The sequence below is a fragment of the Asterias amurensis genome, chromosome 4, assembly GCF_032118995.1.
Source record: "Asterias amurensis chromosome 4, ASM3211899v1".
NCBI classification, from domain to species: Eukaryota; Metazoa; Echinodermata; class Asteroidea; order Forcipulatida; family Asteriidae; genus Asterias; species Asterias amurensis.
The window spans coordinates 25,270,697-25,286,403 of NC_092651.1; the positions used below are offsets into that span (position 1 = coordinate 25,270,697).

General features: G+C 39.0%; 1 protein-coding gene across 2 annotated transcripts in view; it reads left to right on the top strand.

The window, feature by feature from the left end:
- Nucleotides 1–15,707, top strand: part of LOC139935653 (E3 ubiquitin-protein ligase HERC2-like) — a 78,460-nt gene that overhangs the window by 37,863 nt on the left and 24,890 nt on the right. The window contains exons 38-55 of one of the 2 annotated variants that reach the window (XM_071930138.1): nucleotides 20–195; nucleotides 677–838; nucleotides 1,382–1,607; nucleotides 2,019–2,127; nucleotides 2,728–2,864; nucleotides 3,468–3,658; nucleotides 4,646–4,843; nucleotides 6,123–6,410; nucleotides 7,277–7,382; nucleotides 8,043–8,183; nucleotides 8,465–8,555; nucleotides 8,948–9,125; nucleotides 9,860–10,113; nucleotides 11,151–11,338; nucleotides 12,422–12,604; nucleotides 12,958–13,123; nucleotides 13,547–13,703; nucleotides 14,857–14,958. In XM_071930138.1, the coding sequence (XP_071786239.1) occupies nucleotides 20–195; nucleotides 677–838; nucleotides 1,382–1,607; nucleotides 2,019–2,127; nucleotides 2,728–2,864; nucleotides 3,468–3,658; nucleotides 4,646–4,843; nucleotides 6,123–6,410; nucleotides 7,277–7,382; nucleotides 8,043–8,183; nucleotides 8,465–8,555; nucleotides 8,948–9,125; nucleotides 9,860–10,113; nucleotides 11,151–11,338; nucleotides 12,422–12,604; nucleotides 12,958–13,123; nucleotides 13,547–13,703; nucleotides 14,857–14,958 (3,053 nt within the window). The remainder of the gene's footprint in view (nucleotides 1–19; nucleotides 196–676; nucleotides 839–1,381; nucleotides 1,608–2,018; nucleotides 2,128–2,727; nucleotides 2,865–3,467; nucleotides 3,659–4,645; nucleotides 4,844–6,122; nucleotides 6,411–7,276; nucleotides 7,383–8,042; nucleotides 8,184–8,464; nucleotides 8,556–8,947; nucleotides 9,126–9,859; nucleotides 10,114–11,150; nucleotides 11,339–12,421; nucleotides 12,605–12,957; nucleotides 13,124–13,546; nucleotides 13,704–14,856; nucleotides 14,959–15,707) is intronic. The other variant, XM_071930139.1, reaches the window with a different exon arrangement.

Genomic DNA, 15,707 nt, shown 5'->3' on the forward strand with positions numbered 1-15,707 from the left:
AACTCCTCCATTCTTTAAGGTGGTGGTTCAGACTCCAAGCCTAGTGCTGAAGTCGTTGTCAGCTGGTTGGTGGACCATCCAGATATAGATTTTGTGGAGCTATCGGACTCTGAGAGCGAACTGTCGTCAGAGTTCATTCCCGACTCCGAGAACGACGACGACGACTTTGAAGATCTGGAAGGAGACTACGAGCAGGTACGCTTCAACCCTTGTCATTATTTTCCAAAGTTCCTGCAAGAACTATCGTTGACTGAATTTCAACTACGCTAGCCCAAACTCTGTCTAGTACATGATAGTCTGACTACCCTAGTCGACTATTTGGAACCAGCCTACCTGGCATGGTCGCATCACTGGTGTCAATAGCCGCTAATACTGCTTAGTGCAGAGAGGACCAGTTCTCAGGAAATTAAACTGTACGGCAGGCGGCGGTCGCCAAATTCCCGGAAGAACTGTTTTTGACTATAGTTGGACTACGTTAGCAGAGAAACCAACTCTCGGCACCTTGTAAACCATTACATGGTGCTATGTAAATGGAGTAGGTCTCATACTTCAAAAGGTAGTCACACACTGTACCTTCCAGAAAAAAACGGACTGTTAAAGCGCCTTGAGTGTCACTGAGTGATGGATATGAGTGCTATATAAGAAGCCACTATTTTTATTTCTAATTTTTGTTCAGATGCTGGCAGCAGAAGGCACACCATATAAGAAGAGAAGTGATTTCTTGAGTAACGATGAGTACGCGATCTACATCAGAGATAACATCCAGATTGGCATGACAGTGAGATGCTGCCGAACCTACGAGGAAGTCCAAGAGGGAGATATCGGGAAAGTCGTCAAGGTAAGTTTGTTAACATCGTTAGACATTTTCTGGCAACTCTTTTTCGATAAAGGATTTTAAGCACTTGAGGCATGGGTTTCCAAAATGTTTCATGGTTACGCATGAACTTTTTTTGAGGAAATAGAAATAGCTGTTGCAAACTACTTACCAACCAAAAGAACCTATGGTCTGACCTTTCGACTGTAGCAGTGTCTTTCTCGAAGAGGATAAAACGTAGCACAAAAAGGGCATGCATACACCAATTTCGACCTTGTTAAAAAAAAAAGGGCAAACTCAAGACAGGTTTATTAAACTTCCATTTGTGTGTCCAGAAAAGTTGCCTTTAATCTAGACAAGTCTTAGTGCTTTTACTTGATAATGTAAATTGGAGGCATGGATGGTGGAGATTGATATTGTTGTAAGTTCCTTTTTAGGGGATGTGCTCCTCTCATTGCTAAACTTGAAGTATGTACTGCCTCCTACATAAAATTGTCATCTCTTTAATTAAAAACTTTGATCCAAACCGTTAAATTCTAGGTATTTTTTCTCAATCTTACACCCTAGCTTGATCGTGACGGTCTCCATGACCTGAATGTACAAGGAGAATGGCAGATAAAGACAGGTACCTACTGGGTGCGTTACATCCATGTAGAGCTCCTAGGGTTCACCCCACAGTGTGCCCCTGGGTCTAACATCAAGGTTGGAGATAGGGTACGAGTGAAGGTCAATGTCTCATCACCAAAGTACAAGTGGGGATCCGTGACGCATCAGAGTGTAGGAACAGTCACTGGTGAGTAGAGTTAACAAAACCATGATTTATATTTTGGTATAATAATGATAAAAGTAATAATGTTACTTAAACCGAGCATTTCCAATATTAAAAATTATCAAATGCACCTTAAAATAAGACAAATTATAATTCTTAGAAAATACGTACAGATAAGAAAGGAAACAAAAACGGGTGCAAACGAGGGCATACAAAAGTTTTTTCCCATATAGCCAACATGGGGTAAAAAAAACACAAAACCAGACCTTTATTTCTAGACCTTTATTTCCAGACCTTTATTCTTCTGAAAATAAAGGTCTTAAAGAAATTGGAAATCTGAACTCTTTCTCTTTTTAATATTGAAGTTTCATTAGTTTGATCAGGATTTAAATTTGAAAGATGCTAAAAATTCCTTTCTGATTTCACTGATGTCAGGTTTCAACGCTAACGGCAAAGATGTCACAGTCAACTTCCCTCAGCAACCACATTGGACCGGACTGGTGTCTGAGATGGAACTGGTGCCCAGCACCCACATCAATGTCACGTGAGTGCTTTAGAAAAGTCCTTGAAGGCTAAAGAAAGAGTTTGTTATATTTCATAAAAATCATATAATCTTTAACCATTTATCAGAAATGTTCGTACTAGATCAATTAAAAGCACCAGATTCAAGCTCAGTTGTTTCTGAAAAACAGAGTGTGGGTTCAAGTCACATTCTCTGCACCTGTGTCGTTGAGCAAGATACTTTACCAAAGTTTCTTTGTCTTTATGGGACATTAAGCCATAGGTCTCGTGTACATGTACAAGGATTGGTAGTGCACGTAAAAGAACCCAGAACACATGTTGTGGAAGAGAAGTGGTAAACCACAGTGTTAGTGGTTCACACAAGCAACCTTGTTTACAGGTTTCCTCAGGCTTGCGAGGTACAGTGATTAAGTTCACTTAAGAGGCATCCTTGTTTTCATTATTAGTAATATATAATAATTATAATAGTAACAATAATTAAACAATTTACTAAGTCCGATCTGAAAAAAATGGAGTTCACTCAACGATTACAATTCATGAAATAGGATTACTAATCACACTCAGTGGGCTTAACTCTATTCAACTCTGTTACCATGTTTGTTTATTAAACTTTGTCCTATAGATGCGATGGGTGCCAGACCACGCCTATTAATGGTCCGCGCTTCAAATGTAAAAGCTGTGAGGATTTTGATTTCTGTGAGACCTGTTTCCGTACACGACGTAACCATCGCCACCCTTTCGTACGCATATCTGAACCTGGTAAGTATACTTTATACTTAACAAAACATAACTAATTGACAAATAAGAAAGTAAAAATTCAATACTAAAACGGTATTTGAAACACCAAGCAAGTGAGTGGCAAAGAGAAACACATCACCAGTGCTTAAATTCACATTTAGTCCACCTCCATCCCCAAAAAAAGAGAACACAGTTGTACGTTAAAGTGGGACAGTAAAGTTACATAATAAAAATAGAAACAATAGACAACTAAACTGAGATGCCAAGTCTACCAAGCAGAGTAAGTTTTCCAGGGGGTATTTTTACTTTTCTAGGATTTAGTATTTCGCCTTTTTTATATACGTTTATTTTATTGTTGTGTTTTGTATTCATGTTTTTCAAATATGTATTTTTTTTTTATTTGATGTAGCCAGTGTAATTGGTGTTAAAAGCTTCCAGGTCGCAGTTAGACAGTTAACTTTTTTCAACATCAGGCATGTGTCATTGGCTAGATGTCCTTGTTGAATTGCTTTGTTCATTTTTTTTTATTGTTCTTTTTGTATGCTAAATAAATAATAAACATTTGAAAAAAAATTGTACTTGAATCTCTATTAACCCCACACCTAATTTTGAAATCTTGTAAAGGGAGTGCTCCAGTCAACGTAGGTCGTCCAGGGCGAGGGCGCCGTCGCACTGGCCCCGTAGCTGGGGCTCTGATCGAGGAGTGGTCTCGCTGCGTCCGTAACATTGAGGTATCGTCAAAGGAGGGCCACATCTCGAGACTCGTTGATGGGAATCAGAGCACCTGCTGGCAATCGTCAGGATCACAAGGAAAGGTAAGTTCTTACCTCTTATAGATAAAATGTTTAAAAATAACTTAGATTTAAAGACAGTGGACACTATTGGTGGATGTCAAAGACCAGTCTTCTCACTTGGTGTATCTCAACATATACATAAAATAAAAAACCTGTGAAAATTTGAGCTCAATCGGTCGTTGAATTTGCGAGATAATAGTGAAAGAAAAAACATTATTGTTACACAAAGTTGTGTGCTTTCTGATGCTTGATTTCGAGACCTCAAATTCTAAACTTGAGGTCTCAAAATCAAATTCATGGAAAATTACTTCTTTCTCGAAAACTATGTCACTTCAGAGGGAGCCGTTTCTCACATCGGTTTATACTGTCAACCTCTCCCCATTACTCGTTACAAAGGCGGGTTTTATGCTAATAATTATATTGAGTAATTACCAATAGTGTCCACTGCCTTTAAAGGTGTTTGACACAACTGGTAATTGTCAAAGACCAATAGTCTCACTTGGTGTATCTCAACATATGCATAAAAATAAAAAACCTCTGAAAATTTGGACTCAACTGGTGATTGAAGTTGCAAGAGAAAGATTTAAGAAAAAAACACCCATGTTGCATTACTCTATCACCCTAACTTACCTGGGGTTAAGTAAAATTTAAGAATATTACTTCAAAGTTTTATATAAGTATTAAATTTTTTGCAGAATTTGATACAGTTTTTTACAAGATTAAACGATGATGCAGAAAATTTAAAATCAATGTATTTTAATAGATTTAAGTCATCTGAAGGCACTTCATGGATTTGGTTTTCAGTTCCTACCTGATTGCATGGGTTTTCCAAAGAAAAACTCCTTTTGAGGTTTTCTTTCCACATTTAAAACTGAAACTTCCTTCCATTTTTTCTCTTCATGAAATTCTTGGCTAGTACAGTGATTAAGTTCACTTTCCTGAGAATCACAACCAGAATAGAAATGAAATGAAAATAAAACGGAGTGTCTTATTTTATTTCCCCACCAGCATTTCATTCGTCTTGCCATGCAACCAAACATCTTGGTTCACAGGCTACGTATGACAGTAGATCCTAACGACAGTAGCTATCAACCCTCGCTAGTTATTGTGTCTGGTGGGAACGGCGCCTCTGACCTTAGGGAGCTAAAGACAGTCAGGATTGGTCCCACGGAGTCATTGGTGACGCTGCTGCAAGACATGACAGAGGTAAGTAAGAAGATTCTGAGTGCAAAACGCAGCAATGAATAAAAACAGTGTTTAGGCAGTTAGCTCTGTAATAAACCATTAAAGAAGCGATCTGTAGCCATGGATTCTCATCTTCTTAAAAGGTGATGAAACTCTGATTATAGAAGACGATGATGTTTAGACCCTGTTTAGTTTTCACTAAATTGTGAAAGTTTGATCAATTCTGTTTAAAGGAACACATTGCCTTGGATCGGACGAGTTGGTCCATAAAAAGCGTTTGTAACCGTTTGTTATGAAATGCATATGGTTGGAAAGATAATTTAAAAGTAGAATACAATGATCCACACAAACATGCCTCGAAAATACGTGGTTTTCTTTTTACCTCGTCGACTAACACGTCGGCCATTTATGGGGGTCAAAATTTTGACTCCCATAAATGGCCGACCATGTTAGTTCGCACAGTAGAAGGAAAACCACGCAATTTTGAGGCAAACTTGTGTGGATCATTGTATTCTACTTTTTAAACATCTTTCCAACCATATGCATTTTATTAAAAACGGTTACAAACGCTTTTGTTTTGACCAACTTGCCGATCCAAGGCAACGTGTTCCTTTAAATATGATTTACTGTTCAGTTTTCTTCTCGTTACACAGTTGAGCATCTAGATTTTGGATTGATTGATTGATTGATTGAATAGTTGAGGAATTATTATTATTATTATTATTTTTTTCAAATCTTAATTTTATTCAACAACCAAATATACAGAATTTACGAAAACAAAATTACAAGTACAACTACATATGGCAACTCAACTTCATTATCAGTGACTTGGAGTATGTTGGAGGGACCCCATTTCTTGAAGAACATTGTGAACATTGTACTGGAGCTGGTCATAGCAGTATTCTGTTGATTGATTGATGTTTATTGATTGATTGATTGATTGATTGATTGATTGATTGATTGATTGATTGATTGATTGATTGATTGATTGATTGATTGATTGATTGATTGATTGATTGATTGATTGATTGATTGATTGATTGATTGATTGATTGATTGACTGATTGATTGATTGACTGATTGATTGATTGACTGATTGATTATTAAGTCTATAGGAGGATTATGTTGGGGGTATTTCTGTACAAGAGGAATAGAGTGTTATTTAATGATCGATTAATTGATTGATTGATTGATTGATTGATTGAGTAATTGATTGGTTGATTGGTTACTGATTTATTAATTCATTGATTAAGTTATTGATTGGTTGAGTTATTTATCATTTGATTGATTATACATGTAGCACCACCGTCTGATTGAAATCAGCATCAAGCAGTGTAAATCCAGCGGTATCGACTGCAAGGTCCACGGCTTGTCCATCATTGGCCGCCTCTGCCCCGACGAAGACGACATTGCTGCTTCCTTCTCGTTCCTTGCTTCGGAGAACGAGGACGAGGACGATCGGAGCAATGCGAGGGCGCTAGCACGACACCGCTCGGCCGAGGGGATCAATGGTCGAGACATTCAGACTAAGGTGTTTGTGTGGGGATTAAACGACAAGGATCAACTGGGTGGGCCGAAAGGATCAAAGGTTAGTAAAAACTTGACATTGCTGCCTTCCTCCCAGGTAGTAGTAGTAGTAAAAAAAAACAGAACTGAGAAGTCTACCGAAATTCTGAAAATCTACTCCAGGGTAGTAGAATATAAAGCAACACAAGTTTTCAAAAGAATATAGTAACCCTAGCAAGTAGGTATTGGACATGGTGTTACCGCAAACCAAATATATAAGTTAAAACTCCTTCTACTAGATTACCTAAATCTAGTCCTTCATTTTTAGAAATACTTGGAGAATTGTAAACTGCTTCTTTTTTTTCTTTTATTCAGGAGAGATCTTACGAAATATTTATAGAGATGGTAAAAATGGTATTTTAAAATCATCCAGCAAAATTATTTTGTCTGAAATGCCCATTTGGTTAGATATCAGTAAGAAATCAGTAAATACGTTAACTCCCAAAACTCCCCCTTAAGCGAAGATCAGGCTCGTAATGGATTTGATATTTTAAATATGATAGGGTAAAAAAAACAAATTATATCTTCCTATTTTCTTACAAAATCTCCCTGATTGCAAGATGCAATTGTTGACAGCTCTAGTTTGAAAAAGCAGTTTCATGGCTCTGCTTACCATTAGCAAAGAATCAGCGCTTACAGAGGCAGGGAGTTTTCGCTTGTGCTTGTGCGTACTCCACGTTATAAGGCATTCTTCCCTTACACAGCCAGCGCAGAAATTGGACGCTCGAACAGTAGGCGGAGTATGGATATTGTATGTAAGCGCAGAATTCGACTATGAAATTGGGCCCGAAATATCTACAGTCATTGAGTTGTTAGAACTGTTTGTTTGTATGATTGCTTCATTTTCTGCCCAGGGTACATTGTTATTTTTGTTCACAATCACCGCAGCCAGAGATCCCCTTTTTCCTGCAGATCAAAACGCCAGTGTTGAACGAGTTCTTATCCGGCCTGAAGGTCGTCCAAGTCGCCGGCGGATCAAAGAGCCTCTTTGTCGGTAAGAACCCCAAATCACTCTATTTAACTTTTTTTCAGAGTTTTCCTGGGAGAGCAAGCCCATCTTTAACACCATGCACAAACTAGCTTATCGGGCTGATACGCGCATATTTATAACGCTCCAGATTTTACATTAGTGTGTATTTCTGTCCTTTTAGTCTGTGTATCGTTATTTTTAACTCATAATAGTTTTTTTCCTTGTATATGCCAATATAAACTAAGTTTCTATGTCTTTGCAATGCGGACAATAAAACATTCTAAAACTAATTTTAATTCTAGTTTAAAACAAAGATCAACACAAGCAGACAACTTTCCAGAGACCTCGTTTCAATGTCAGCATCCTTTGTCCAACTTCCAAAACTTAGATCCAGAAGGCACAACAGTTTTGAAAGAGTCCTGAAGAAAGCCCTTTTATTACACCTGTTTTTTTTAAAGTTATTCTCAATGTAATGTAATGACAATGAACACTTCAATCCCCTACTCATGGGCATTGAGGGCACTCGTATTCACTCAATCTTTTTTTACAGAAATTAAATTTTTCCTTCTTATGTGTGATTTTTTTAAAAATTTTATGGGGGCCCGAAGAAAAATTAGAAGAACTTTGTGTTTGTTTTTGTGAAGACACTTAGTAAAATAAGATGCTATTGTGTTGTGTTTCTAGTGACGGCAGAAGGCCGAGTGTTCGGCTGCGGTGAAGGAACTAACGGACGTCTTGGACTAGGTTCCTCGGCCAACATCTCCAATCCTAAACTACTACAGACACTACAGCAGCATACAGTCAAGAAGATTGCTGTACATTCAGGTATGAGCAGCCATTGTTGTCTTAATCCCAATGTTTGTATAGCTTTATGAATAGCAATCACTGTGGAACGAAGAGGGGCCAGACTAATTTCATGGCGTCATGTCAGTGCAAAAACTTCAAAACTCCTGGAATAGCATTTACCGTACACACAAGTTTAAAAGTGCCAAATTGTTGTATCTCGCTTAAAATAACCTAATAACCAAGTATACACGTTATGAGAATGATGTTATTAAACAAAACAACATTATTACATAGACGCAACGATTTTTTTCTTTCTTTAGGTGGACGACATGCCATGGCGCTGACCATCGATGGCAAAGTCTTCTCCTGGGGCGAAGGAGATGATGGGAAACTCGGACACTTCAGTCGGATGTAAGTCACTAAAATAATAACAATGGACATTAATAAATACCTTGGACAGTTTCCTGTCTCTGATTACAGATTGGTCAAAACACGATCAAGCGGGGATGTATTAACGGATGATAAAGGACCGGCTTTGGAAAATAGCGAATAAATGACCCCCACAAAACAAAAAAACACCATCATGACATCACACTTTGCTTAGCAATGAAAATTGACACACAATCTAAGTTCAAAATTAGCTTGTGAGCCCTGAACTTGACTATGGTGCGTTAGACGTGAATGAACAAAGGTTTTAGTTTGGCTTGAGCAATCTAATATCGTGTCAATCTACATGTACTTATGTATCACAAACAAATTACATTTCTCTTGAAGTCTCAATTATCAACATTTTGTTTTGACAGGAATTGTGACAAGCCCCGTCTGATCGAAGCGTTGAAGACCAAACGTATCCGAGACATTGCCTGTGGGAGCTCTCATAGTGCAGCAGTGACATCCAGTGGGGAGCTGTACACCTGGGGACTAGGGGAGTATGGGAGGCTAGGCCATGGGGATAATACCACCCAGCTCAGACCAAAACTGGTGAGTCATTTAGAACTAAGAAGATAGAAAACTACTAGCCAACCCAAAAGGACCTATTGTATAAGTGCAAACAAAAGTTAATGGCCTGACGTTTCGACCCAAGCAGAGTCTTTCTGGATGGATAAATGACAACACAACAAATATGAACGGATATATAAAGTGTAACATAAGTAATCAAGTGGAAATGTATGAATAGAGAGACATTCAGAAAACACACATTAAAAAGCAATAGGTAAATAATGAATAAGGAGACATAGTGGGGTGAAGGGAAGGGGTTTGTTTGACCAAAAGAAGTTGGAAAAACATAGGACTTTGACCTGTTATTTATCAAGGTTTTCCAAAATTCAGAATTTGTTTGATCTATTTGTCTCCAAACTGTCTTATGAGATATTGAAGATAGACGGTCATAATTTGAACTTGTCAAATCCTCTTTAATTGTTACAAATAAAACATTTCTAGTGACCACTCCTTTTGTATCTTCTAAGGTGAAGGAAATTCATTCTATTATTAGTTTAAAATAACTGCTCTTAGCTAACTCTTCAGTCATGATGTAAGCTTTCTTAGTTTTATTTAGAAAATTGCTAAGAAAATAGTGTGAGCTGTTGCAAACTACTTACCAATGAAAAAGACCTGCAATACAAATGCTGTTACCACAAACTGAATATACATTGATAACGCACCATGCCATGCCTCAAAACCCCTGTACAGCATTAACTGTATCTCTTTGTCTCCAGGTAAAAGCTCTAGCCGGCCAGCGAGTGATGATGGTAGCCTGTGGTAGCCGTGATGCCCAGACCCTAGCCCTGACTGACGAGGGGCTGGTGTACTCCTGGGGTGATGGAGACTTTGGCAAGCTCGGCCGGGGAGGAAGCGAGGGGTGCAGCGTACCTCACAACGTAGAGAGGCTGAACGGGCAGAACATTATTCAGATTGAGTGTGGGGCGCAATTCTCACTGGCGCTGACTAAGTCTGGTTCAGTCTGGACATGGTGAGGCAATTTGTTTTAAATGAGGACTGGGAAGGAAATACACACAATAAAGTTTGATCTTTTAGATATTTTTTTTTACTGTGAGATTAAAAGTTCTTAGAATGTAGTGGCCCTGATTGCAAATCGCAAAACTGGGAATGGAAGTGTTAAAGTAACATTTTATTAACGCCATTTCACTATTTCACTGCATTATATTGGCAGGGAGCCCCGCCAATGGTTGTAAAAAAAATAATTAAATTCAAAATTAATTTCCTTCATAATTTGTTTTCACACGTTGGCCCTGAGTGGTAGCAATTATGAACACAATTATGACGCAAGTTTCCATCTGTTAAATTATAAACACATTTGACCACACTACTAGATCACGCAGGATTTGACAACATGGCCTTGAAAGGAACAGGTTTAAAAATTCCTTCCTACCAAGTGCCATCCATAGTGGCGTGTCATGGCCAAGCGGTTTAGAGCACCAGATTCTGGTGTTTGATCAGCAGAGGGTGGGTTTGAATCCACATAATATATAAAATTAGGGAGGTAGTGCTTTCTGCTCTACCGACCAGGCTTTGGATTGATGATACCCAAGCCTACATCTGTATGGACTGTAAAAGGGGTAACCCTGTTTCAGCCCGAGGAGTAGGTGGCAACGGCCTCTGGAAAATAATAATTGTAGCCAACACCTTGAAGTGGCCTTCAGGCCTTGTGTGTCTGGCGACTTTCATAAAAAAAAATGCAAAATAATGTTTTGTTTACGTCTTGACCTGCCTATTTTTATGACTCTCTCTGTTTTACATTGTGTAAATAATTGTCTTATTTTGCTGTACTTTTGTTTAAGGTTTTTTATATAATGTTTTTTTTATGCAGCGCAATGGATACCAAGTTTTGTGTATTTTCAAACGATAGATAAATAAATTGAATTGAAATGAATTGTTGTTCTACATGTGCTTTTGGGACGACATCATTTCAATCAAAACGAAATTAAAAAGTGACATTTTCAGTATAATCTCAAGATGGATTCTATGTTTTTTTCCACTTTACCGTAGGGGGAAGGGTGATTATTACCGTCTCGGTCACGGCGCCGATTCCCACGTCCGTAAGCCGCAGATCGTGGAAGGTCTGAAGGGCAAGAAGATCATCCACGTTGCTGCAGGTGCCTTGCATTGCCTTGCTGTTACTGATACAGGACAGGTCTTTGCATGGGGAGATAACGATCATGGACAACAGGGAAATGGTGAGTGTTCTTGTTTTAATTCATTCTTGTTCTACCTCAGGGTATTTGTATTGCGCCAAATCCACCGAGGTGCATGAGAGTGAATCCTCATATCATCAATCGTTAAATTTATAAGGCGCCAATACAAAAGTCGTTGCTCATAGCGCCATACAGTAGGCGTTTGAAAAAAGGTGAGATTAAAACAAAGTTTTTAAATTTGCTAATGAAGTAGATTGCCTGGTGTTCTGAGGAAGATGATTCCACATCCTTGGTTCTGCAATAGAAAAGGCATGATCCCACAATTGTGTTAGGTTCTTTGAATGTGAAAAATTGAAGTTAGAACACATAAACAGAAAACAATTACAGAAAAGCCATATTGGATAAGTAAGATTTCAAACTAATCTGAAGCATTTCAACATTAGATATATTACAAATTTGTATTGCTAAGTCATTCCAAAGACAATCAGATTTCCCGTCTTCAACGCCTCCAAAATACTGCTGCCCGCATTGTGACAATGTCTAAGAAATCCTGTTCCATCATCCCCATTCTGAAACAACTACACTGGCTCCCTATCTCTCAACGAATCATCTTTAAGCTGATGCTCATTGTCCACAAAGCACTTAATGGCAAGGCTCCCCTCTATATTTCTGAACTTCTCCACGTTTACACTCCATCAAGAATCAATGGGTAGCCAGTGAAGTGACTTCATCAGTACTGGCGTAATATGAGTGTGTTGCATGGCAAATGTGACATTGCGTGCAGCTGCATTTTGTATTTTTATGTAATGTGAAATAATTCATGTATTTCCACTTCACTGCTGCTTATGTTTCACTCAGTTACCTGTTCATGTTTGTTGTGTTGTCATTTAGCCTTCGAGAAAGACTCTGCTAGGGTCGAAACGTCAGGCCATTAACTATTTTTGGGGTGAAATAATTAGCACAAAAGGCATTTAGAAATTGCACTACCCGAAAGACAGCACTGCAGAAAGAAAAGAACAACATGTAAAACCAAGAAGAAGACACATTCACATTGATGTAAGGCACTTTGAGGGGCATACTTTGCTTGAATAAATTTGTATTAAACACACATAATGATTTTCTCAGGTACAGTCACCGTAGACAAGAAACCCACCCTTGTTACAGGTCTTGAAGGAGTCCGAATCACCAACGTGGCCTGTGGGTCGTCCCATAGCATAGCATGGTCTACCACTGACGCGGCTGTCCCATGTATGCATGAACCGGTGCTCTTCACTACACCAAGAGATTCACTCGGCGCTACCGAGCTAGGTAAGAAGTGCTTCTCGGGGATGAGAAATGACTGATCTTATCTGAATTCTGACATTTTGTTTGTCTGCAGGGTCGAAAAAGGTCGTTTTTATTTTCCTCAGATGGAAAAATATATGCTCTTTCATACAATTCCCTAGTGCTGAGGATACCCTCATTCCCTCTTCGGCCATGTCAGACGGCTCCCAGAGGAAACATCTGCCAATGTGGCCCTCAAAATCTGTAAAACACAAACAAAAACAATTAATTTAAAGTTTGGGCAGACAACTCAAATTTTCATTCAGATTTCTTACATCACTTCTTGAAAATTTCACTCTTTTCTAATTTGATGTAAACTATGACTATTATGCACTTAGGTGTGACAGGAGAGCCAGGACATGATCCTGGCGATAAAGGAAACAACTCCCAGGGATCCAAACAGCGACCATCTTTGGCTAAAGTCATGTTGTCATTGGAGACCAACGCTTCTAGACAGATGGCCCTCGGTCAGATACTAACAGCTTTGCAGATCATCTACGCTAGGTGAGACATTTTGGGGGAAAAATTCCTTTCAGATATAAAAAAAATATAAGTTGTTTTTACCCTTACACCGATTTATTTATGCTTACACAGACTCAGTTGTTTCTCGAGTTCTGTGGGGGAATGAGCACATGCAAATCACTCGGGTGGGATTGGAACCCTTGGCCTTTGTATTGCTAGATTAGATGTCTTACCACTAGACCACTGAGCTAGCCCGATGGCTGAGGCAGTGAAATGGAATTGTGTCTAAACGAGTTATACGTCATCAAAAGTTTCATTGTTTCTTATCCCAAGTCAAATATTTTATGGGCAGAATTTGTGGAGAAACTACCAAAAGTATACCCTCTCTTTAATCTCATGGAATTAATCTTTTGAATTTAAATGTGAAATTCATGGATCAAACAATTTCTTGAATTCCTATTTCAGAAATGCTGTAGTAGGTTCCTTGATGTCCAGCACCCATTTGAACCGATCTGAGTCATGCCAGACTTCAGCTGCAGTAACGCCCAATGAGAGTCCAATGTCAACTGCTACTCACCCTCTTGATCTTGCTGATATTGCATTGACCACTGAAGTACATGAGGTAAGTATATTATAATTAATAGATGTTAAAATTGCACTAGGGATAAAGAATATTAAAAAGGGAATCAATGTGTGGTGAAAAGGTTTTCAACTAGTGGTTTCAACCCGTTCTTGATTTCTTTATCGAGACGTAGTAGTCTAGGTAAATTATCAAGAACCAGGCCTCGGCAGGTTTAAACAACTAGTTAAAAACCGATTCAACACACTTTGATTCCCATTCATAAATACCTGTTCGGTCAAAAAACATCAACACTTTCTGGTCAAAAAGTAAAATAAATGCAAAAATTTGAACTGTTCTATGATTTCTTTCAACACAACACCCCTCCAGCTATGAAATGGTAAGGCCCTCGGGTAAACAACTCCTTATAAGGAGATTGCTGTGTGCGTCACGCGTATCGCGTGATATGGCACAACTGTTCCAGCTGTTGCTCTCGACCAATAGGAATGAATAAACTGAAAGTACAAGTGCAAGCTCGCTTGTCACGCCCATGTTTCAACACTTTTTTACTGGTGTTATAACGTCCGTTCAAACACCCCCGGGTGATGCCCTCTCGACCAATCAGAATTGATAAACTGTCTTAGGTGTTTATGAATGTTGGTTTTTACCCTTACACCGATGTGTGTTTGCACTGTATACTCAGTTCTAGCAGTGTCTAGTTGGTAAGACACCGCTCTAGAATTGCAAGGGCCATGGGTTCGAATCCCACCCGAGTAATATGCCTGTGATATTTTTTCACAGAACTCTGGAAAGTACTGGGTATACAGTGCTAACACACATTGGTGTAGCAGTGTAAGGGTTAAAACCAAGTGCAATTAGGATCCTGATGTCAAGTCTTGTTTGGTTCCTTGATTAAAATCTAGAAACTTGGCCCAATTTCTTTAGAAGAATTTACATGTACAACTTTATTCATTTCATTCAGTCGATGCGAAGCATCGGGTGATGGCCCTCTAAACACGTTGGTTCTCCATTGCTGTACGCAGCTCTTCTCGTCGTAGGCCAGAGTCCCGGCACAAGGTGTACAACTTACTGAAGCATATTGCTGCTGAGCAAAAAAGGGCAGGATACCAGTCATAAATTGTGCCTATAACATTGTATTTTGGCTGATTACCTTAATCTGATAATTTGGGACTTGTATCTTCTTTATCTTCCACAGCCTGTCATGGATGCTGATGGTGATGCACCAAGCTCATCGACGCATACCTTCACATCAACTAACGCTACCGTCGTACCTGAGACTATCACGAGTGCTGATCAGGTACAGTATAGCTTTCCCCCTCTTTGCTGTTTGTTTACTTGTTCAAAGAGTCTTTCTCTCTAAGTATACAATATTTTAAAAAAAGCTGTATTAGTCTAATAGATAAAACAATGAAGGTAGTGGTAGCACTTGCATACTTACAGACTAATTAATTACAATGTACATTAAAAACTGCATGAGCTTTCATAGCAACAACTACTTTATCAGATCTCTAAAACCGCGTCCCCACTGGATCCACAATTGCGAGATCAGGATCCTGCAACAAGATTAGTAGCAAGCGTGTCGGGAATGGAAGTGGGATCAAAAGAACAATGTTTTGCTTGCAAATTGCGGGGTCTGATCGCCCTTTGCGTTCCCACTAGACTTTTGATCGCCCATTAATCCAAAAGGGCGATCAGATCCCGCTTTAATCCTACTCCCGAGGAGGATCAAAATTGCACAGTCAGATCCTGATCGCCCTCGCGTTCCCACTGGAGCTTATTTCTCTTGGATCGCCCTTTGATCGCCCTTTCGGGGTCTTGTTCGCCCTTTTCTTGAATTGGGAGATCAATGCAGGTCTAGTGAGAACAGGGTCTTAGAATGTAAAAAAGCTTCAGACCTGGAATTACAAAGAGATCATGGAGGTATGTGGCCCCTTCAAAAGATATTGACAAAATATAGAGACTGTCAACTTTAAGGGCTAGATGGCTCAGTTGGTAGAGCGCTGATACATTTCTGAAATGTCACAGGCCCGAATCCTACTGTAGTCA